The following is a 24,462-nucleotide window of genomic DNA, read 5'->3' on the forward strand; positions in this document are numbered from 1 at the left end:
GAAACGAACACAAGTGGGCTCTGACCAAGGTCTCATATAGCTGAAACTACTCTCAGGGAAAGCTTCTACCCCATTGCTTTCTCACTAATGAACGATCCCCTATTACGGTATTAGGGAGTATTGACCTCATAAATTCGGTGCTCGTGGCCCTTGTACTTTATTGTTTGCCTACTCTGCACTTTCTCTGTAACTGTGACATTTCATTCTGCATTATGCTGTTGATTTGCCTTGTTCTACACCAGTGAAGTGATCTGTACTTCTGGATGCATCTGGAACCTCTCCTGTTTGTGATGAATCTAAGTAATCTGCAAGAAATAGTCGATCGGTCGGTTAGTAACTCTGCAGATCATACAAAGACTGGGGTGTTGTGGATCGTGTAGAAAACCTTAAAATAATCCAGCGGGATATGGATCAGTTACAGATATGGGTTGGAGAAACGGCAGATGGTATTTAACCCGGCCAAAAGTGAAATGTTGCACCTTATAGGTCAAATGCAAAGAGATCTCACACTCTTAATTGTTCGGGCCTGTGCTACACATACCTCTCACATCTAACTCTCTGTTCCCCTCTCTCTGCTCCATTTCTCTGTCCTCACTCCCCTCATTCTCTACCCGTCTCTACTCCTTCTATTTCTCTATTTCTCTCTCACATTCTCTCGCTTTCTCTCCCAGAAGGTATGAACTCCACCTACTCAGTGCTGAACCTTCGGAAAGACGAACCTCTCATCCATGAGTATGAAGATCCTCCCATTGCCTCGGGACCCGCTGAACTGTCAGTGACTGCACAAGCAGGTCAGAGTTCATTGTACTGACGTCATTACGTAGGGGTATGTGCTATACGCACAAGTGTTCAAATTCTAATGCATCTGCAACGACCAATTCCTGTGGCAGCTCGTTCCATAGACGGACCACCGTCTGTGTAAAACAAAATGTTGTCAAACATGTCCCCAGTAACATTTCTTTCTACTCTCACCTTAGACCTGTGTGCTCCTGTTATCGATTCTCCAAACTTACAGAAAATTAGTCCGCGCATTCACATTGTCTGTGCCCGGCATGGTTTTATACAAATCTGTAAGGTCACCCCTGCTCTCCAAGTTTGAAATCCTAACCAGCCTGACTTATCTTCATATCGCAGTCCCTCGAGTCCCGGCAAAAGCCCCGTGAACTCCTTCTGCACTCTTTCCAGCTCACTACCGTCTACCTGTAGCTCTGTGTCCCTCTGGTCTACAACACTCTGCAGGGTCCCTGCCCACCTTCACTTTCTGGGAACCGTGTTCCTCTCCCGGGGATCCTCTGTTCTATAGCATGCCTCAGGGTCCATCCCGTTCACCGTGATAATCCGACTCTGGGTTGTCTTATTGAAGTACCATAGCTCGGACTTATCCGACGTAAGTTGCTTTTGGTAGTTTCCCAACTAATCGAGATCCCACTGTAAGAGATAACTGTCTTCACTGCTTAAAAAGATCACTGTTCCCGCCACCGACCCCCTTTTCCCCCGATGAACACCGCTAGTATCGGGCTTCCAGCCTGAGACACGACCTTCAACCCTAAAGCTTTGTTCCTACAGCAAAGCTAACTGTATATCCAGTAAATCCAGTGTGGCGTTGCTCACCATCTTCAACAGCGGTGTACCTTCTCGGACCTTGTTAATAGCCTGGTTCCAGTCTATGTACGGTACAACTATTACACGTGGCTGGCTTGTTCCCCCCCCCCCCCCCCGGTCAAATCAGCCAATCAACTCTCGCTGGGTCTCTGGCCATCTGGCATCTTCCTCCCACTTCTATCTTCCACGCTTCCTACCATCCCCTCTTCTTCTCTCTGTCTCCGTTCCTTCTCCGTCTCTCCCTACCACCCACTCCTCTATCTTCCAGAGCAATCTACCATCTCAGATCTTGGAGATGTACTTTTTAAAGTCAGCATACATTTTATCTGCCAGTCAGGACAAAATAATCAGGCAAATCTCCCTGGGTCCCACACCATTACACAGCGTAGCCTACCAGGAACAATTTAAAGCCTTATTGAGTTCCCTACTGATTACTTCTATCCCCTGTTCTCACGACCCGCCCTAGTTCCTCACTCAAAATATAGAAACTGTTCTGCCCGTGACCGCAGGAAGCTGCAGATGCTGTGGACACAACTCTGAAACCAGCCTCCCCTCTATGAACGCTGCCTACACTTGGCTTTGTCGAAAAAGCAGCCAGCATAATCGAAGTTTACCCTAAACCAGCTGAATTTTCTCTGTTCTTCACCCACCGCATGGGAAGGAAGGTCGAAAGCATGTCTGACTGGAATTTAAACCATCGAAATCTACAGCACATTACAGGCTTTTCGGCCCACAGTATTATGCTATCCATGTAACCTACCTTAAAAAGTGCCAAGATATTCCCTAGCACATAACCCACATTTTCTTTTTCCTGATCTCCATGTACCTATCTAAGAGGCTCTTTATAGACCCTTATTTTATCGGCTTCCACCACCGCCGCTGGCAGTGCATTCCACGCACCCACAATCTCGGTGTGAAAAACTTAGCCCTGACATCCCCTCGGTACACCTTAAACAATGACCCCTCGTGTTGGCCCTGGGAATTAACATCCCGCAGTCCATGAGATCAACGCCTCTCATCATCTTATACATCTCTATGAGGTCCCCTCTCACCTTCCGTCGCTACACGGATAAATAACAAGTTCACTCAAACTATTCTCAGAAGGTAAGCCTGTCCAGGCTACACCCTTGTAAATCTCCTCTGCACTCTCTCTATAGTATCCTCATCTTTTCTGTAGTGAAGTGACTGGAAGTGAACACGGTACTCCAAGTGTGGTCTGACCATTATCGCTAAAAATAGTCTAAGCGAGTGCTCCTACCTCTCTGTTACCAGACGATTTAACAATCTATTTTTACGTTATTAAATAATCTTCATCTCATAATCAAGGTTTTCTGGCCCTAGCACTTTATTGTGAACCTGCACTGCACATTCTCTGTGACTGTGACACTTTATTGTAACTAGTGGTGTCCCACAAGGATCTGTTCTGGGACCTCTACTTTTCGTGATTTTTATTAATGACCTGGATGTTGGGGGTAGAAGTGTGGGTTGGCAAGTTTGCAGACGACACAAAGGTTGGTGGTGTTGTAGATAGTGCAGAGGATTGGCAAAGATTACAGGGAGACATTGATAGGATGCAGAAGTGGGCTGGGAAGTGGCAGATGGAGTTCAACCCGGAGAAGTGTGAGGTGGTACACTTTGGAAGGACAAACTCCAAGGCAGAGTACAAAGTAAATGGCACGATACTTGGTAGTGTTGAGGAGTAGAGGGATCTCGGGGTACATGTCCACAGATCTCTGAAAGTTGCCTCACAGGTCGATAGGGTAGTTAAGAAAGCTTATGGGGTTGTTAGCTTTCATAAGTCGGGGATGGAGTTTAAGAGTCGCGATGTAATGATGCAGCTCTATAAAACTCTGGTTAGGCCACACTTGGAGTACTGGGTCCAGTTCTGGTCACCTCACTATAGGAAGAATGTGGAAGCATTGGAAAGAGTACAGAGGAGATTTACCAGGATGCTACCTGGTTTAGAAAGTATGCATTATGATCAGAGATTAAGGGAGCTAGAGCTTTACTCTTTGGAGAGAAGGAGGATGAGAGGAGACATGATAGAGGTGTACAAGATAATAAGAGGAATAGATAGAGTGGATAGCCAGCGCCTCTTCCCCAGGGCACCACTGCTCAATACAAGAGGACATGGCTTTAAGGTAAGGGGTGCAAAGTTCAAGGGGGATATTAGAGGAAGGTTTTTTACTCAGAGAGTGGTTGGTGCGTGGAATGCACTGCCTGAGTCAGTGGTGGAGGCAGAAACACTAGTGAAGTTTAAGAGACTACTAGACAGGTATATGGAGGAAACTAAGGTAGGGGCTAATATGGGAGGAAGGGTTTGAGGGTCGGCACAACATTGTGGGCCGAAAGGCCTGTACTGTGCTGTACTATTCTATGTTCTATGTTTGTTCTGTATTCTGTGATTGATTTTCCTTGTTCCACTCTAGCGTAGTGATCTGTCTCTCTGGATGTAACTGGGAGCTCTACTGTCTGTGATGTATAGAAATGATGCAGATGAAAATATCGATGGGTGGGTGGTAACTCTGTAGATGATACGAAGATGATGTGTGTCGTACATCGTGTAGAAGAACTGCGAAGATTTGGTGGGATATGTCTCAGCTTTAGATAGTTGTTGGAGACATGGCAGATGGAGTTTAATCAGGACAAAAGTGAAATGCTGCACCTAGGTCGGTTAGATGCAAGGAAATAACATACTATTAAATCCAAGACCCTCAAAAGTTTTGATTCGCAAAATAACTCTCTCTCGCTCCTTTTGTCCTTCTACCTCCCTCACCCACTTTTATCCTTCCCTCACTCTACCCTCTCTCCCTCATGCTCTACCCCTCTCACATTTCTCTCTCTACCTTCACTCAGCTCGCTCCCTCCATTCCCTCCGCTACTCGCTTTCCCATTCTCTCCCTTGTCTCTCAGCGCAATTCTACTCCATTTTAGCGCATCACACCAGTCGCTCAACCTCTCTACTCTCACCCTCTCCATCTATCCCTTCCACCCTCTCACTCCTACTCGGACTCCCTGTATTTCCCCATCAATCCGCCTCTTTCGTGTGGAGAGAGTGTCTAACCACTGATGTATTTGAGATGACTGTATGGAGGGTGCTTCAATCTGTTTCTGACACCGAAATTGTGTCCTGAGACAGTGTGGATGGAAATTTACTCTGTGTCTGACCCCGGGAGTATGCGATGGGACGGTGTAGAGGGAGATTCACTCTGTGTCTGACCCCGGTGGTGTGTAATTGGACGGTGTAGAGGGAGATTCACACTGTGTTTGACCCCTGAAGTGTGTGATGGGACGGTGTCGAGTGAGCTTTACTCTGTCTTTGACCCCGGGAGTGTGTGATGGGACAGTGTGGAGGGAGATTCACTCTGCGTCTGACCCCAGGAGGGTGTGATGTGACGGTGTGTAGCGCGTTTCACTTGGTGTCTGACCCCGAGAATGTGGGATAGATGGTTTGGAGGGAGCTCCACTCTGTAACTCACCCCGGTAATGTGTGATGGGACAGCTGTGGAGGGAAATTCACTCTGTGTCTGACCCCGGGAATGTGTGATGGGACGGTGCGGAGGTAGCTTCACTCTGTGTCTGACCTCGTATGTGTACGATAGGACGGTGCAGAGGGAGGTTCATTCTGTATTTTAACCCGGAAGTGTGTGGAGGGTCACTGCGGATGAAGATACACTCTGTGCCTGACCCCGCGAGTGTTTGATGCGACGCTGTGGAGGGAGATTCCCTCTGTGTCTGATCCCGGGTGTGTGATGGGACGGTGTGCAGCGAGTTTCACAAGGTGACTGACCCCGGGAGTGTGTGATGGGACAGTGTGGAGGGAGATTCACTCTGTGTTTGACCCCGTGAGTGTGTGATGGGACGGTGTGGAGGGAGATTCACACTGTGTCTCACCCTGGGAATGTGTGATGAGACGGTGCGCAGGTAGCTTCACTCTGTGTCTGACCCAGGGCGTGTGTGATGGGACGGTGCGGAGGGAGATTCTCTCTGTGTCTGACACCGGATGTGCATGATAGGACGGTGCAGAGGGAGCTTCATTCTGTGTCTTAACCCGGAAGTGTGTGGAGAGTCAGTGTGGAGGGAGACTCACTCTGTGTCTGACCCCGGGAGTGTTTGATCGGACGGTGTGGAGGGAGATACTCTCTGTGTCTGATCCCGGGAGTGTGTGATTGGACGGTGCGACGAGTTTCACGCGGTGACTGACCCCGTGAGTGCGTGATGGGACGGTGTGAAGGGAGATTTGCACAGTGTTTGACATAGGGAAAGGTTGATGCGAGGTTGTTGGGCGACATTCACTTTGCTTCTGACCACTTACGTTTCTGGTGGTAGGGTGTGGAGTGAGATTTACTCTGTGTTTTTCCTAGGTATGTGGGATGGGACAATGTGGTGGGAGCTTCACTCTGTGTTCGATCCCGGAAGTGTGGGATAGGACAGTGTGGAGAGAAATTCTGTCTGTTTCTGACCCCAGGAATCTGTGATCGGAGGGTGTGGAGAGAGTGCCTGACCACTGATGTATTTGAGGTGACTGTATGGAGGGTGCTTCAATCTGTTTCTGACACCGAGATTGTGTCCTGAGACAGTGTGGATGGAAATTTACTCTGTGTCTGACCACGGGAGTGTGCGATGGGACGGTGTAGAGGGAGATTCACTCTGCGTCTGACCCCGGTGGTGTGTGATTGGACGGTGTGGAGGGAGATTCACTCTGTGTCTGACCCCGTGAGTGTGTGATGGGACGGTGTGGAGGGAGATTCACTCTGTGTTTGACCCCGGGAGGGTGTGATGTGATGGTGTTGAGCGCGTTTCACTCGGTGTCTGACCCCGAGAGTGTGGGATGGATGGTTTGGAGGGAGCTCCACTCTGTAACTCACCCCGGTAATGTGTGATGGGACAGTGTGGAGGGAGATTCACTCTGTGTCTGACCCCGGGAATGTGTGGAGGGTCACTGCGGATGAAGATTCACTCTGTGCCTGACCCCGGGAGTGTTTGATGCGACGCTGTGGAGGGAGATTCTCTCTGTGTCTGATCCCGGGTGTGTTATGGGACGGTGTGGAGGGAGATTCACACCGTGTCTCACGCTGGGAATTTGTGATGGGACGGTGTGGAGTGAGCTTTACTCTGTGTCTGATTTTTTTTTTTTTTTTTAATTAATATTTAAACAAAATTCTTTATTACAAATGTCGGTGCTATGCAATATTTACAAACCCAGTGAATAACACATTTACTACACTACAAACAGACAATACATGTTAAACCAGTATATTGCCATCCTCATCAATGATGTCATTTACACCCCGCGGAGCCCAACGGTCCCGGAACATCTCGACGGTCGCCGTGGACTGCGCGTATTCCTTTTCAATGTTCACCCGGGCTCGAACATACCCCCTAAACATAGCCAGGCAGTCCGCCCGGGGAGAACCTCCTGCCACCCTTTTCCAGGAGCCACGGATGGCAATTTTCGCCAGCCCCAGGAGCAAGTTGACAAGGACATCCTCATCCCTCTGTGCCCCCCTCCTTACTGGATGACCATATATGAATAGGGTGGGACTGAAATGCAACCAGAAGGCGAGAAGCAGCCCACGCAAATACGCGAAAAGGGGCTGCAGCCTCACACACTCCACGAACATATGGTACACGGTCTCCTCCAGCCCGCAGAAGTGACACGCGGCTGGGAGATCCGTGTACAAACTAAAGAACTTATTGCAGGGCACCGCTTTATGCAGCACCCTCCAGCCGAGATCCCCAAGGTGCATGGGAAGGACTCCCTTGTAGAGGGACTTCCACTGGGGACCCCCCTCACCTCCAGGTGGAAAGACCGACCGCCATGGCGTGTCGGGACGGTGGACAAATGCTAGGAAGTGGAGGGTGTGGAGCAGCAGCCCATAAAGGTACCTCCTGCCTGCATCCCTGAATGGGATTGTGGGTGTTGATGAAAGACGGCTCAAGTTGTGTGGATTCGTCTCTCGGGCAAGGCTGCGGGGCCTGGGCCCGACGAGCAGCTCAGCCCGAGTCGTTCCACACACCTGAGCCGCACTGACATCCGTTGAGACAGGGCAAGGGTCGGCCAGGACCCCGCCCTCTGCCAGAGGAGGGGATTCCCGGCCTGAGGCAACCATGTTCCAGACTCTCAGTAGGTCCTGATAGAAGCCGGGCAGCCTCTGCAAAGCAGCACGGCTGACGCCCGCCGGTGGTAGCTGCATATCTTCGGCAAGACAGCAGCCCCTCCGGAGGAAGAAAGTCGCCAACACGTGCCACCTGGGAGGGTGCTCGGCGTACAGGAATTTCTGCAGCGTCCTGAGGCGGAGAGCCGCCAGCCGTGTGCGTACACACACCAGCGACTGTCCGCCCTCTCCTTCTGGGAGACTCAGAACCGCTGCAGAGACCCAGTGCTTCCTGTTTCCCCAGAAGAAGTCCACTAGCTTCCTCTGCATTCTTGCGACAAAAGGGGCAGGGGGGGCCAAGGTGACCATCCGGTACCACAACATGGAGGCCACCAGCTGGTTTATGACCACCACCCTGCCTCGATAGGAAAGCACCCTGAGAAGGCCTGACCAGCGCCCTAGCCGGGCCATGACCTTTGTCTCCAGGTCCTGCCAGTTCGCCAGCCAGGTCTCCCCAGAAGGACTCAGGTAGACTCCCAGATAGAGAAGACGTCTGGTGCTCCACTCAAAAGCTCTCATCTCCTCCGGCAGGGAGTCCACCTGCCACTGGCCTACTAAGAGTCCGGAACATTTCGCCCAGTTGATCTTGGCAGAGGATGCCGCCGAGAAAACATCTTGGCACTCGCGCATCCTCCGCAGGTCACAGGGGTCTGTCATCATGAGGAGTACGTCATCGGCGTAGGCCGAGAGGACGACCCCCATGTCCGGTTCGCGCAGAACCAGACCTGTCAACTTTCGCCGAAGAAGGCTGAGGAATGGCTCGACACAGATCGCATACAGTTGACCGGACATGGGGCACCCTTGACGCACTCCTCTTCGGAAGTGGATAGGTCCTGTCAATGATCCATTAATCTTAACTAGGCACTCTGCGGCAGAGTACAGGAGCCGAACTCGGGCCACAAAGTGTGGTCCGAGCCCAAAAGCCTGCAGGGTGCCCACCAGGAAACTGTGGTCCACCCGGTCAAAAGCCTTCTCCTGGTCAAGAGAAAGAAACGCTGCCGGGGTCCCAGTCTCCTGGAGTAGGTGGATCAGGTCCCGTACTAAGTGGACATTGTCCTGGATGGAGCGGCCCTGGACTGTGTAAGATTGGTCAGGATGGACCACCTGTCCAATTACCGAACCCAGACGGTTGGCCATTGCCCGGGCGAAGATCTTGTAGTCCACGCACAAGAGGGAGACCGGCCGCCAGTTCTTTAGCAGGCGGAGGTCTCCCTTCTTGGGCAGTAGGACCACAACAGCTCTCCGCCATGAGAGGGGCATTTCTCCGGTGGCTAGGCTCTCCCCTAGGACAAGGCTGTAATCATCCCCCAGGACATCCCAAAAATCCTGATAAAACTCAACACTCAGTCCATCCAAACCAGGGGACTTGCCCCTACGGAGTTGCCGAAGGGCAGTGGACAGCTCCTCCCGAGTCAGGGGGGCATCCAGACGCACTGCGTCCTCTGGGCTGACCTTCGGCAAATCCTCCCAGACCTCATTACACGCCTCCGCATTTGACGGATCAGGCGAGAATAAGGACCGATAGAATGAACGGACCTCGTTGTTAATTCCATCAGGGTCCGTGATGGAGGAGCCATCGGCAGCCAGCAGCTCCACTAGCTGCTTTTGAACTCCCCGCCACCTTTCCAACGAGTAGAAGAAGGGTGAGCCACGGTCCAAATCCTGCAACATCCCACCATAGCCGTAGGGAGCAGAACTCTCTCCGCCTCTCCTTCCAGGAGACCCAGAAAGCTCGGAACGAATCCCGGAATCGGCTGTCCTCCAGCAGCCGGTTGTTAAAATGCCAATACCCGGATCCCACCCGAGGGTGTAGTGGAATAAATTCCATCCACACAAGGTGATGATCCGAGCACGACACCGGCCGCATGGAGGACGCCGACACGCGGGAGACGTAGGCCCGAGAGATGTAAATGCGGTCTATCCTGGAACCTCCTTCTCTAGACCTTCTCGAGAAGGCGCTAGAGTTGGGGTGAAGATTCCGCCAGCTGTCCACCAAGTCAAAGGAGCCGACTAGCTCCTTTAACTTTTTTGCCGATGCTGGGTCGCGTTGGAGGCCCGAACGGTCCTCCGCCTCGAGGGTACAATTGAAATCTCCCCCGAGGATGACGCAATCCCCAGGATCGATGGAGCTCAGCAGGGTGGACAGCTGGCAGAATAGGCGCGTCTGCATCACACCGCGCCTGGGAGCATACACATTGATAAAATGCAATGGTACGCCATCCAGGCGCACAACCAGGTGGAGCAGACGGCCGGGCACAACGTCCTGGACTCTTTCAATTACTGGCTGGAAGGTCGGGGCCAACAGGATCGCCACCCCGCTGGAAATGGAGCTGAGGTGGCTCATGTAGACCCCGCCCCACCACTCCAGGAGCCAAGCAGACTCGTCCCCAGCGATGGTATGGGTTTCCTGCAGGAAACTCACCGTATACCGCCCATCCCTGAGGGCTGAGAGATTGCTATGCCTGCGAAGAGGACCCCTGCTGCCGTTTACATTGAGACTAGCTATGGTAAGCTTCATGGCGGGAGCACACTAGGTCTCAGCAGCTGTGCCCATTTCGGTGAGAGCGGAGGCGCCCTCCACCACACTGTCCGGAAAGAAGCAAGGTTACTTTTTGCCTTCCGGGCTCGAGCGGTACCAGCGACACCCTGTGACCCACCATCCCCCGTAGGAGCGAGGCTGCTTCTCCCTCTAATGTCCCTTACTAGGTCATCTAGGAAAGATTTTAGTTGCCGTCTGTCGTTCCCCGCCACCGCATTCTTCTTTCCCTTTCCCTTTCGTCCGAGGATGACTCGCAGGGACCTCACCAGCCTCGGCATGCTGGGTCAGCGTAGCGAGGCTAGTTGAGGCCGGTGCTTGGCACCCTCAGAGGTGAGAATAAAATGCTTAATTTCCTCTACAGGTATCAATGGGGACTTCTCAGGAGGGGTGAGGATGTCCATTATTTCACTATCGAAAGAGTCCCCCTCCAACCCGTCACTGCAGACAGAATCCCCATCGGCCTCCCCGCATGTTCCAAAAGATGGCTGCGCTTGTGACCCATACCGCGCAGCGGGCACCTCGCTCTTACCTGCCCGCTCCACCGTCGCATCAGCCTCATCCACATTTGCGACAGTGGAGGGACAATCCCCAGGGACTCCCTGCAAGTCATTAATTGCTGGGGTCGACGTGCACAGAAAAACGCCCTCCCCAGGGGGCAGGCATAGAGGGGAACCCGGCACCTTTGGTCCAAGGGATTCACAAGCAGCCTGGTGCTGAGAATGAGAGAGCTTTGTCTCGTCTCCTCTTACATTATTCGGTACACTGGCCTCCAGAGAGGCGCTGACTTGTAGGTCCTGGGTGGAGGCCTCCAGGGCTGCCTCATTTGTGCAAACAGGGCTATCACAAGCTTTTTGCACAACCACACCATATACCCCAGGACTGGTGGCTACATCTGGGGACTCAGGTTTAGAACCAACCCCTACCCGGATTCCCACCCCTTCCTGGGACTCCTCCGCATCTACATCCCCTGCCCTCTTGCGGGAACGTTCCCTTCTCCTCTTCACACCGGAGGAGCACACAGGTGCAGGCTTCACCGATGGGGCGGCGCTCTCTGTTTCCATCGCCCCGTCTGCTTGCGCACCTCCCCGAGCCCCACGCTCCACTTCAGGCGAAATGGGCGTGAGCTCTGCAGCCTCAAAGGCCCGCTTCTTACTGTGTTTGGATTTTCCCTTTGCCTTCTTACTCCGCACAGACTCCACCCCGTCCCCCACCTGAACCACAGGGAGAGGAGCAGGGACCGACCCAACCGTAGGAGTAGGGGTAGGGGCAGGGGCAGGGTGAGGGGCTGGGGCAGGATCACGGGCGGGGGCAGGGTCAGATGCAGGCGCAGACGCACGCGCAGGAGTAGGATCAGGGGCAGAGGTAGCTGGGGCACTGGTGCCCGAAATGGGCTCTCTCGGGTTCCGGGCGGCAGGACAGTCCCTCCGAAAGTGCCCTACCCCCCTGCACGCATGGCACCGCGGGCGCTCGGAGCTCCAGTACACCTGATAATCCACTCCCTCGTGCCGGACAGTAAACCGGCCCTCAACATCGTCCTCCCTTTCCAGCTGCATGAATACCTGACGCCGGAAAGAGTTTACGGTGCGGAGGGTGCGTCTCTTAAATTTGTGTCGGATGGCAGTGATCTCCGACCTTACTTGCCCTAAACGAGCCAGTGGAGGTAGCAAGTCCTCATTTGGAATGAAAGGCTTAACATGTCCAAGCACGATACGTTGCGTGGGGGCCGTCACCAGCTCCATGGGTAAAAAGATGTTGTCTACCGTGACTCCCCTGCTTAGGGCCCGGTGCACTAGCTCTTCATTCGCCAGATAAAACACCGCCTTTCCGAACTCCTTCTCGGTGGCCAGAATACCACCTTTCGCAACAAGGTCCTCCATTGCCTCCGTACACTTTTCTAGTGTCATTCCAGGGCGCAAAATACATTGCACCCCACGTTCCACCTTCACCGACCGAAAAAGGGCGTTGTCCGAGGCCGGGGAGGCAGCCGCCCTTGCGTAACTCCCCGAAGGCCCGCGACTCCCTGGAGACCGGTCCGGCATGCTGGCGCTCTTTCCAGTCCGAGAATCCTACAGCGGTGCCGGTTAGAAGTCCTGGAACGAGTCGAATAACTGGCCGGGAAAGTTTGCAGTCGACAGTTCCTCGCTGGCTCGACGCCAGGAAAGGCTCCGTCGGACTTGCAGAGACCCAGGCCGGGAGAGGCCGAAACGTCCTTCCAGATGCTCCGGCACCAACACCGGACGAAAATCAGGAAAACAATGGAGGAGGAACGTTGCCCCGATGTCAATGGGGGGGAACGACGGCGTTTGCCTCCGGTTTTGGAGCGAACCGGCTTCCTGGCGAATTGCTAGCGGCCGCAGCTGGGAGCTCGCAGTTAGCAGCCGCCAACAAACCCAGCCCAAACCGGCAGTAAAACTCCACACCGAGTTTCCACACCAGCGCCGTCACTCACTCGGTTGTCCAAGAGACTTTTAGAGCCACCTCCAAAGTATTCCACGAACTTTATCCAGTAGTTTTGCCTCGATTTCTCCCAGCTCAGTCAGCACAGCTCCTCTCTGTGTCTGACCCCGGGAGTGTGTGACGGGACGGTGTGGAGGGAGATTCACTCTGTGTCTGACCCCGGGACTGTGTGACGGGACGGTGCGGAGGGAGATTCACTCTGTGTCTGACCCCGGGAGTGTGTGATGGGACGGTGCGGAGGGAGATTCACTCTGTGTCTGTCCCCGGGAGTGTGTGATGGGACGGTGCGGAGGGAGATTCACTCTGTGTCTGTCCCCGGGAGTGTGTGACGGGACGGTGTGGAGGGAGATTCACTCTGTGTCTGACCCCGGGACTGTGTGACGGGACGGTGCGGAGGGAGATTCACTCTGTGTCTGACCCCGGGAGTGTGTGATGGGACGGTGCGGAGGGAGATTCACTCTGTGTCTGTCCCCGGGAGTGTGTGATGGGACGGTGTGGAAGGAGATTCACTCTGTGTCTGTCCCCGGGACTGTGTGATGGGACGGTGCGGAGGGAGCTTCACTCTGTGTCTGACCCCGGGCGTGTGTGACGGGACGGTGTGGAGGGAGCTTCACTCTGTGTCTGACCCCGGGAGTGTGTGACGGGACGGTGTGGAGGGAGATTCACTCTGTGGCTGACCCCGGGACTGTGTGACGGGACGGTGCGGAGGGAGATTCACTCTGTGTCTGTCCCCGGCACTGTGTGACGGGACGGTGTGGAGGGAGCTTCACTCTGTGTCTGATCCCGGGAGTGTGTGATGGGACGGTGCGGAGGGAGCTTCACTCTGTGTCTGACGCCGGGAGTGTGTGATGGGACGGTGTGGAGGGAGCTTCACCATGTGTCAGACCCCAGCAGTCTGTGACGGGACGGTGTGGAGGGAGATTCACTCTGTGTCTGACCCCGGGAGTGTGTGACGAGACGGTGTGGAGGGAGCATCACTCTGTGTCTGTCCCCGGGAGTGTGTGATGGGACGGTGCGGAGGGAGATTCACTCTGTGTCTGATCCCGGGAGTGTGTGATGGGATGGTGCGGAGGGAGCTTCACTCTGTGTCTGACCCCATTTGTTCTGTCGCCAGATGAACCTGAGGTATCGTACGTGGAAATTAATTTCCAGAGACTCTCGGAACCCCGGCCCCATGCAGCTGGTGGTCAGTTTCATCTTTGTTGGTTTGACTCTGTTTCGATGATGTGTCTGTCAGAAACATGGAAACGTAGAAATATGGAAAACTTCCAGCACAATCCAGGCCCTTCGGCCCACAATGCTATGCTGAATAGATACTTTAGAAATTACCAGGCTTACCTGTAGTCCTCTATTTTGCATGTACCTATCCAAAAGTCTCTTAAAAGACTCTCTCGTATCCCCCTCCACCACCGTCGCTGGATTCCCTGGGAAAAAGCCTTTGACTATCCACACGATCAATACCTCTCATTGTCTTATACACCTCTATCAGGTCACCTCTCATCCTCCGTCGCTCGAAGGAGAAAAGGCCGAGTTCACTCAGCCTGTTCTCATAAGACATGCTCCCCAATCCAGGCAACATCCTTCTAAACCTCCTCTGCACCCTTTCTATGGTTTCCACATCCTTCCTGTAGTGAGGCGACCAGAACTGAGCACAGTACTCCAAGAGGGGTCTGACCAGGGTCCGATATAGCTGCAACATTACCTCTCAGCTCCTAAACTCAATCTGACGGTTGATTAAGGCCAATACACTGTATACCTTCTTAACCACAGAGTAAACCTGCTCAGCAGCTTTGAGTGTCCTATGGACTCAGACCCCAAGATCCCTCTGATCCTCCACACTGCCAAGCCTTAACATTAATACTATATTCTGCCATCATATTTGACCTACCAAAATGAACCACCTCACACTTACCTGGGTTGAACTCCATCTGCCACTTCTCAGCCCAGTTTTGCATCCTAGCAATGTCCCGCTGTAACCTCTGACAGCCCTCCTCACTATCCACAACACCTCCAACCTTTGTGTCATCAGCAAACTTACTAACCCATCCTTCCACTTCCTCATCCAGGTCATTTATAAAAATCACGACGGGAAGAGGTTCCAGAACAGATCCCTGAGGCACACCACTGGTCACCAACCTCAATGCAGTTTATGACTATCTACAACCACTCTTTGCCTTTGGTGGGCAAGCCAATTCTGGATCCACAAACCAATTTCCCCTTGGACCCCATGCCTCCTTATTTTCTCAATAAGCCTTGCATGGGGTACCTTATCAAATGCCTTGCTGAAATCCATATACACTACATCTACTGCTCTACCCTCATCAATGTGTTTAGTCACATCCTGAAAAACTCAATCAGGCTCCTAAGGCACGACCTGCCTTTCACAAAGCCATGCTGACTATTCTTAATCATATTATGCCTCTCCAAATGTTCATAAATCCTGCCTCTCAGGACCTTTTCCATCAACTTACCAACCACTGAAGTAAGACTCACTGGTCTATAATTTCCTGGGCTAGCCCTACTCCCTTTCTTGAATAAGGGAACAACATTTGCAACCTTCCAATCCTCCAGAACCCCTCACGTCCCCACTGATGATGCAAAGACCATTGCCAGATAGATCTCATCCGGTTCTGGTGACTTATCCAACTTGATGCTTTCCAAAAACTCCAGCACATCCTCTTTCTTAATATCTACATGCTCAAGCTTTTCAGTCCACTGCAAGTCATCCCTACAATGGCCAAGATCCTGTTCTGTAGTGAATACTGAAGTAAAATATTCATTAAGTACCTCTGCTATCTCCCTTCGGTTCCATACACACTTTCCCACTGTCACACTTGATTGGTCCTATTCTCTCACGTCTTATCCTCTTGCTCTTCACATACTTGCAGAACGCCTTGGGGTTTTCCTTAATCCTGTTCACCAAGGCCTTCTCATGGCCCCTTCTAGCTCTCCTAATTTCATTTTTAAGCTCCATCCTGCTTGCCTTAATCTTCTAGATCCGTATCATAACCTAGTTTTTTGAACCTTTCATAAGCTTTTGTTTTCTTCTTGACTCGATTTTCAACAGCCTTTGTACACCACGGTTCCTGTACCCTACCATCCTTTCCCTGTCTCATTGGAATGTACCTATGCAGAACTTCACACAAATATCCCCTGAAAATTTGCCACAATTCTGTACATTTCCCTGAGAGCATCTGTTCCCAATTTATACTTCCAAGTTCCTGCCTGATAGCCCCATATTTCCTCTTACTCCAATTAAACACTTTCCCAACTTCTCTGTTCCTATCCCTGTCCAATACTATGGTAAAGGAGATAGAATTGTGATCACTATCTCCAAAATGCTCTCCCACTGAGAGATCTGACACCTGACCAGGTTCATTTCCCAATACCAGATCAAGTACAGCCTCTCCTCTTTGCTTTGCTGAACACCTACGCTCTGTCCGCCGGAGAAAGCAGGATCTCCCAGTGGCCACACATTTTAATTCCACGTCCCATTCCCATTCTGACATGTCTATCCACGGCCTCCTCTACTGTAAAGATGAAGCTACACTCAGGTTGGAGGAACAACACCTTATATTCCGTCTGGGTAGCCTCCAACCTGATGGCATGAACATCGACTTCTCTAACTTCCGCTGAGGCTCCACCTCCCCCTCGAACCCCATCTGTTACTTATTTTTATACACACATTCTTTCTCTCACTCTCCTTTTTTCTCCCTCTGTCCCTCTGAATATACCCCTTGCCCATCCTCTGGGTCCCCTCGCCCACCTTGTCTTTCTTCCCGGACCTCCTGTCCTATGATCCTCTCGTATCCCCTTTTCCCTATCACCTGTCCTGCTCTTGGCTCCATCCCTCCCCCTCTTGTCTTCTCCTATCATTTTGAATCTCCCCCCACCCTTCCAACTTTCAAATCCCTTACTCACTCTTCCTTCAGTTAGTCCTGACGAAGGGTCTCGGCCTGAAACGTCGACTGCACCTCTTCCTAGAGATGCTGCCCGGCCTGCTGCGTTCACCAGCAACTTTGATGTGTGTAGCCTCTCCTCTTGTAGGCTTATCTACATATTGTGTCAGGAAACTTTCCTGAACACACCTAACAAACTGCACCCCACCTAAACCCCTCACTCTAGGGAAATGCCAATCGATAGCTGGGAAATTAAAATCTCCCACTTCAACAACCCTCTTATTATTACTCCTTTCTAGAATCTGTCTCTCTATCTGCTCCCTGAGGTCCCTGTTACTATTGGGTGGTCTATAAAAAAACATCCAGTAAAGTTATTGACCCCTTCCTGTTTCTAACTTGCACCCACAGAGACTCAGTAGACAATCCCTCCATGTCTTCCTCCTTTTCTGCAGCCGTGACACTATCTCTGATCAACAGTGCCAGTCCCCACCTCTTTTGCCTCCCTCCCTATCCTTATGAAACATCTACAGTCTGGCACTTGACATAACCATTCCTGCCCCTGCACCATCCAAGTCTCTGTAAATGGCCACAACATTGTAGCTCCAAGTGCTGATCCAGCTCTAAACTCACCCATTTTGTTCATAATCCTCCTTGCATTAAAATAGACAGATCTCAAACCATCGGTCTGAGCACATCCCTTCTCTATCACCTGCCTATCCTCCCTCTCACACTGTCTCCAAGCTTTCTCTATTTGTGAGCCAACCACCCCTTCCAACGTTTCTTCAGTTCAGTTCAGACCCCCCAGCAATTAGAAACATAGAAACATAGAAAATAGGTGCAGGAGTAGGATATTCGGCCCTTCGAGCCTGCACCACCATTTATTATAATCATGGCTGATCATCCAACTCAGAAACCCGCCCCAGCATTCCCTCCATACCCCCTGATCCCCGTAGCTACAAGGGCCATATCTAACTCCCTCTTAAATATAGCCAATGAACTGGCCTCAACTGTTTCCAGTGGCAGAGAATTCCACAGATTCACCACTCTCTGTGTGAAGACGTTTTTCCTAATCTCGGCCCTAAAAGGCTTCCCCTTTATCCTCAAACTGTGACCCCTCATTCTGGACTTCCCCAACATCTGGAACAATCTTTCTGCATCTAGCCTGTCCAATCTCTTTAGGATTTTATACGTTTCAATCAGATCCCCCCTCAATCTTCTAAATTCCAACGAGTACAAGCCCAGTTCATCCAGTCTTTCTTCATATGAAAGTCCTGCCATCCCAGGAATCAATCTGGTGAACCTTCTTTGTACTCCCTCTATGGCAAGGATGTCTTTCCTCAGATTAGGGGACCAAAACTGCACACAATACTCCTGATGTGGTCTCACCAAGGCCTTGTACAACTGCAGTAGTACCTCCCTGCTCCTGTACTCGAATCCTCTCGCTATAAATGCCAGCATACCATTTGCCCTTTTCACCGCCTGCTGTACCTGCATGCCCACTTTCAATGACTGGTGTATAATGACACCCAGGTCTCGTTGCACCTCCCCTTTTCCTAATCGGCCACCATTCAGATAATAATCTGTTTTCCTATTTTTGCCGCCAACATGGAAAACTTCACATTTATCCACATTAAATTGCATTTGCCATGAATTTGCCCACTCACCCAACCTATCCAAGTCACCCTGCATCCTCTTAGCATCCTCCTCACAGCTAACACTGCCACCCAGCTTCGTGTCATCCGCAAACTTGGAGGTGCTGCATTTAATTCCCTCATCCAAGTCATTAATTATATTGTAAACAACTGGGGTCCCAGCACTGAGCCTTGCGGTACCCCACTAGTCACTGCCTGCCATTCTGAAAAGTTCCCGTTTATTCCCACTCTTTGCTTCCTGTCTGCTAACCAATTCTCTATCCACATCAATACCTTACCCCCAATACTGTGTGCTTTAAGTTTGCACACTAATCTCCTGTGTGGGACCAGGTCAAAAGTCTTTTGAAAATCCAAATATACCACATCCACTGGTTCTCCCCTATGCACTCTACTAGTTACATCCTCAAAAAATTCTGTGAGATTCATCAGACGAGATTTTCCTTTCACAAATCCATGCTGACTTTGTCCGATGATTTCACCGCTTTCCAAATGTGCTGTTATCACATCTTTGATAACTGACTCCAGCAGTTTCCCTACCACCGACGTTAGGCTAACCGGTCTATAATTCCCTGGTTTCTCTCTCCCTCCTTTTTTAAAAAGTGGGGTTACATTAGCCACCCTCCAATCCTCAGGAACTAGTCCAGATTCAAACTCTCCCCAATAGCTTTAGCAAATCTCCCCGCCAGGATATCGGTCCCCCTCAGATTCCAGTGCAACCTGTCCTTTTTGTACCGGTCACACCTGCCCCAGAAGAGTTCCCAATGAACCAGAAATCTGAATCCCTGCCCCCTGGTCCAATCTCTCAGTCACACATTTATCCTCCACCTCATTATATTCCTGTACTCACTGTCGCATGGCACAGGCAGTAATCTCACAGCGACACAAAGGTTGGTGGTGTTGTAGATAGTGTAGAGGATTGTCCAAGATTGCAGAGAGACATTGACAGGATGCAGAAGTGGGCTGAGAAGTGGCAGATGGAGTTCAACCCGGAGAAGTGTGAGGTGATACACTTTGGAAGGACAAACTCCAAGGCAGCGTACAAAGTAAATGGCAGGATACTTGGTAGTGTGGAGGAGCAGAGGGATCTCGTGGTACATGTCCACGGAACCCTGAAAGTTGCCTCACAGGTGGATAGGATAGTTAAGAAAGCTTATGGGGTGTTAGCTTTCATAAGTCGAGGGATAGAATTTAAAAGTTGCGATGTAATGATGCAGCTCTATAAAACGCAGGTCAGGCCACACTTGGAGTACTGTGCCCAGTTCTGGTTGTCTCCCAGGTGCCAGGGTCCGGGGATGGATGGATAGGAAGGATGTGGAAGCATTGGAAAGGGTACAGAGGAGAATTACCAGGATGCTGCCTGGTTTAGAGAGTATGCATTATGGTCAGAGATTAAGGGAGCTAGGCCTTTACTCTTTGGAGAGAAGGAGGATGAGAGGAGACATGATAGAGGTGTACAAGATAATAAGAGGAATAGATAGAGTGGATAGCCAGCGCCTCTTCCCCAGGACACCACTGCTCAATACAAGAGGACATGGCTTTAAGGTAAGGGGTGGGAAGTTGAAGGGGGATATTAGAGGAAGGTTTTTTACTCAGAGTGGTTGGTGCGTGGAATGCACTGCCTGAGTCAGTGGTGGAGGCAGAAACACTAGTAAAGTTTAAGAGACTACTAGACAGGTATATGGAGGAATTAAAGGTGGTGGGTTATATGGGAGGCAGGGTTTGAGGGTCGGCACAGCATTGTGGGCCGAAGGGCCTGTACTCTGCTGTACAATTTTATGTTTTATGTTCTATGTATCCCGAGATTACTACCTTTGTGGTCCTGCTTCTCAACTTCCTTCCTCACTCCCTGCCGTCTGTTTTCAGGACTTCCTCCCTTTTCCTACCCGTGTCGTTGGTACCAATATGTGCCACGACCTCTGGCTGTTCTCCTTCCCACTTCAGGATATCGTGGATGCTATCGGAAACGTCCCCGGACCCTGGCACCTGGGAGGCAAACGGCCAGCCGCGTTTCTTTCCCGAGTCCGCAGAATCTGCTGTCTGACCCCCTCCCCCAACGATTGAGACCCCTGTCACTGCTGCCTTCTTCCTTCCGAGCCGCTGTTTCTGACCCCTGGGTAAGCCATCTCCGCCCACAGTATTCGAACGGGAGTAGTGATTGTTCAGGGGGACAGCCACAGGGGTGCTCTATGGCCCTGATTAACCCTGACGGACCCACATAATTATAACATATAGTTACAGCAGTGCAAAGCAATACCGTAATTTGATGAAGAGCAGACCATGGGCACGGTAAAAAAAGAAGTCTTAAAGTCCCCGAGTCGATCGACTCCCGAGTCCCTGATAACAGGCGGCAAAAGGGAGAAACTCCCTGCCATAAACCCCCAGGCGCCGTCGACCTGCCGAGGCCTTGGAAGCAGCCGACCACAGCCGACACTGAGTCCGTCCGTCCGAAAACTCCGAGCCTCCGACCAGCCTCTCCGATACAGCCACCCGGGCGCCATCCTCTGCCGAGCGCCTTTGACCTCCCCCCGGCCGCTGAAACAAACAAAGTCGAGGATTTCGGGGCCTTCTGCTCCGTAGATTCCAGACCACACAGTAACAGCGGCCATTTCAGTAGTTTCTCCAGATGTTCCCCCGTACCCTCGCGTCCCTCTCCATCAAATCAGGATTGTGCATGGTCCCCTACCTGACAGATAGGCCACGCGCGCTGCGTCGTGCTGCCATCTTCTGCTCTCTTTCATACATCCTTTAAATTTGAGCAAATATGGGGCGACCCTTTATCCAAAATTTTCATTTCATTTGAATTATTACTCTTTTAATCTTTTTTTTTTCCCGAAGTTTTAGATTTGATCAGAAAGTTGTTTTATTCTCTCTTTTCATTTAAAACCCAATGTTTTTTCCTTTCTCTTCAGAAACTGGTAAGAGGAGAGTTGCTATTTTCATTTCTTTGTTATTATATATTTTATACTAGTTTAACAATATCTTTGACTTTGACAAAGTTTGTCTTAATCTTGGTTTATATTGTTACTGATATATATATTTGAACTAATTCTCCTCTGTATTTATGCTTGTTAAAAAAAATCACTAAAAAATTAATGAAAGAAAGAAAGACGATCAGACGGAGGGGATGCGTGGGGAGGAGACACAATGAGCGAGCGGGCGTTCAGTAAGGATGGTGTGTTTTGGGCAGCGGGGTGCCTGGAGGGCCTTTGTGGGATGGCGGTATGAGAGGGGTGCCGTGGAATGGGGTGAAGAGGAAGTGGTGTTGGGGGGGGTAATGGCATGCCATGGGAGGGTCGGTGTGCTGGGAGTGCCGTGGGAGGGGCGATGAGGAGGAAGGGGGGCTGAGGAGGAAGCGATGTGGGACGGTGTGTGACAAGGAACGGCCTGGAGGAGTGCTGAGGAGAGAGGGCAGCGGGAGAGGTGGTGATGGCGGAGCCCTGTCTCTCAGTTCTCTCTCTCTCACTTAATGTCTCTCTCTCTCTCTTCTCAATGTCTGTCTCTCTCTCTCTCAATGTCTCTCACTCTCTTCTCAATGTCTCTCTCTCTCAATGTCTCTTTCTTTTCTCAATGTCTCTCTCTCTTCTCAATGTCTGTCACTCTCTTTTCAATGTCTCTCTCTCTCTCAATGTCTCTCTCTCTTCTCAGTGTCTCTCTCTCTTCTCAATGTCTCTCTCTCCTCTCAATATCTCTCTCTCCTCAATGTCTCTCTCTTCTCAATGTCTCTCACTCTCTCTTCTCATTATCTCTCTCTCTCCTCAATGTCTCTCTCTCTTCTCAATGTCTCTTTCTCTTCTCAATGTCTCTCTCTCCTCAATGTCTCTCTCTCTTCTCAATGTCTATCTCTCCTCAATGTCTCTCTCTCTCCTCAATGTCTCTCTCTTCTCAATGTCTCTCTCTCTCCTCAATGTCTGTCTCTCTTCTCAATGTCTCTCTCTCTTCTCGATGTCTGTCTGTCTCTCCTCTTTATGTTTCTCCCTGGCAGATGGTCTGACCTCCACCTACTCAGAGCTGAACTTCCGGAGAGACGAGCCCCTCATCGAGGACATTGAGGATCCTCCTGTTACCTCAGAACCCGGGGGGCAGCCACTCGCTGCTCGAACAGGTCAGAGTTCACAGTAATGGCCTCTTTCTGCAGGGGCCACGGGTCACACGCCGAAGCGCCCGAGTTTCTGTCGCATCTACCTCGACCATTTCATCAGGCAGCTCGTTCCTTAGACAGATCACATCTTGGTTAAGAAAGCTTGTCCCCAGTGAAAAACTTTTCCCCTCTCACCTTAAACCTGTGCCCTCTGGTTCTGGATTCCCCGACCCTGGGGAAAAGACTGTGCACGTTCACCCTATCTGTGCCCCTCGTGGTTTTACACACCTCTGTAAGGTCACCCCTACGCTCCAAGGAATAAAGTCCCAACCTGCCCGACCTCTCTCCGTCACTCAGTCCCTCGAGTCCCGGCGACATCCTCGTAAATCTCCCTCCGCACTCTTTCCAGCTCAGCGGCATCTTTCCTACAGCAGAGCGACAAAAACCGAACACCGTACTCCCAGTGCGGCCTCACCGACGTCTCGTACGACTGGGACGTGACCCCCCCCGACTCCCGTACTCAGTGTCCTGACTAATGAAGGCCAGCGTGTCGAACGCCTTCTTCACCGTCCCATCTACCTGTGTCTCCACTTTCAGGGAACCATGTCCCCATACCCCTGTTTCCCTCTGTTTAACAATACTCCCCAGGGTCCCTCTCTACCTGTGACTCCACTTTAAGGGAACCGTGTCCCTGTACCCCTGGGTCCCTCTGGTCTAAAACACTCCCCAGGGTGCTGGGTCCCCTTGTTCCACAACACTCCCCCCGGGTCCCTCTCGTTCACTGTGGATGTCCTACTCCAGCTTCTCCTCCCGAAATACAATGGCTCGCACTTCTCTGAATTAAACTGCATTTGCCACTCTTTGGCCCACGTCCCCAGCTAAATGAGATTGCACTGTAGGAAATGACTGTCTTCGCTGTTGACCCCACCACCAAAGTTAGTGTCGTCTGCAAGCTTGCCGACCACGTCTTGTACAATCTGCCGCAAACGGTCGATAGAGTTGACAAAGATCACTAGTCCAACACCAACCCTGTGGTGAGCACCGCCGGTGACGGACTTCCCGTCTGAGGAGGAGAGAGCGCGGACGGTGGGTGGGAGGGAGTCCCCAGTGGGGGAGACGGCTGAATTCACGCACACGCTGAATGGGCTCTCTGCAGGTGCGGATAAACAGGAGCCGAGAGAGAACATCGGAGACAGATCGTACCGGAAGATCTGCCCATCCTGCCTCGTCACGTTCTCCGTCATCGCGATCGTGGCCGGGCTCTCGATCCATGGTGAGTTTAACGGGGCTCCGACCGCAGGCAAGCAGAGTGGAACGAAATGTTAGTGTAAGCCCTGACGGTGACACCGACACATCCCTGACTGCGACACCGGGGAGCCCACACGGTGAGTCCATCACCTCCCCACCTCACCGTAACGCCGGCAGACTCCAAACCGTTCCTGTGACGCGACCTTTACCCTGGTACAACCAAATGCCAGCGTGACGCAGGAACACGACACCAGCTCGCCGTGACTCCGACATGCCCCTCACAGTCTCACCGTGAGTATAAGACCATAAGACTATAATACGTAGGAGCAGAGCTAGTCCATTTGGCCCATCGAGTCCGCTCCGCCATTCGATCTTGGCTGATCCTTTTTCTTCCCCCATCTCCTCCTTGGCCCCAGTTCCCGGCCTTCTCCCCGTAATCTTTGATCCCGTGTCCAATCAAGAACCTATCAATCTCGGCCTTAAATACACCCAATGACCTGACCTCCACAGCTGCCCGTGGTAACAAATTCCACCAATTCACCACCCTCTGGCGAAAGAAATTTCTCCGTATCCCTGTTTTGAAAGGGCGCCCCTCTATCCTGAGGCTGTGCCCTCTTGTTCTAGACTCCCCCACCATGGGAAACATCCTTTCCACATCTATTCTGTCTAGGCCTTTCAACATTTGAAAGGTTACAATGAGATCCCCCCTCATCCTTCTGAATTCCAGCGAGTACAGACCCAGAGCCATCAAACGTTCATCGTACGATAACCCTTTCATTCCCGGAATCATCCTTGTGAACCTCCTCTGGACCCTCTCCAATGCCAGCAC

At 51.6% G+C, this 24,462-nt stretch overlaps 1 protein-coding gene across 6 annotated transcripts in view; it reads left to right on the top strand.

The window, feature by feature from the left end:
- LOC140207218 (uncharacterized) overlaps positions 1-24,462 on the top strand; it is a 52,046-nt gene that overhangs the window by 18,039 nt on the left and 9,545 nt on the right. For 2 of the 6 annotated variants that reach the window (XM_072275618.1, XM_072275617.1), the window contains 4 exons: positions 672-791; positions 13,871-13,942; positions 22,290-22,409; positions 23,542-23,658. In XM_072275618.1, the coding sequence (XP_072131719.1) occupies positions 672-791; positions 13,871-13,942; positions 22,290-22,409; positions 23,542-23,658 (429 nt within the window). Of the gene's footprint in view, positions 1-671; positions 792-13,870; positions 13,943-21,689; positions 22,410-23,541; positions 23,659-24,462 lie in introns of those variants that run through there. The other 4 variants (XM_072275619.1, XM_072275620.1, XM_072275621.1 and 1 more) reach the window with 4 other exon arrangements.

This window comes from Mobula birostris, chromosome 13, assembly GCF_030028105.1.
Source record: "Mobula birostris isolate sMobBir1 chromosome 13, sMobBir1.hap1, whole genome shotgun sequence".
NCBI classification, from domain to species: domain Eukaryota; kingdom Metazoa; phylum Chordata; class Chondrichthyes; order Myliobatiformes; family Myliobatidae; genus Mobula; species Mobula birostris.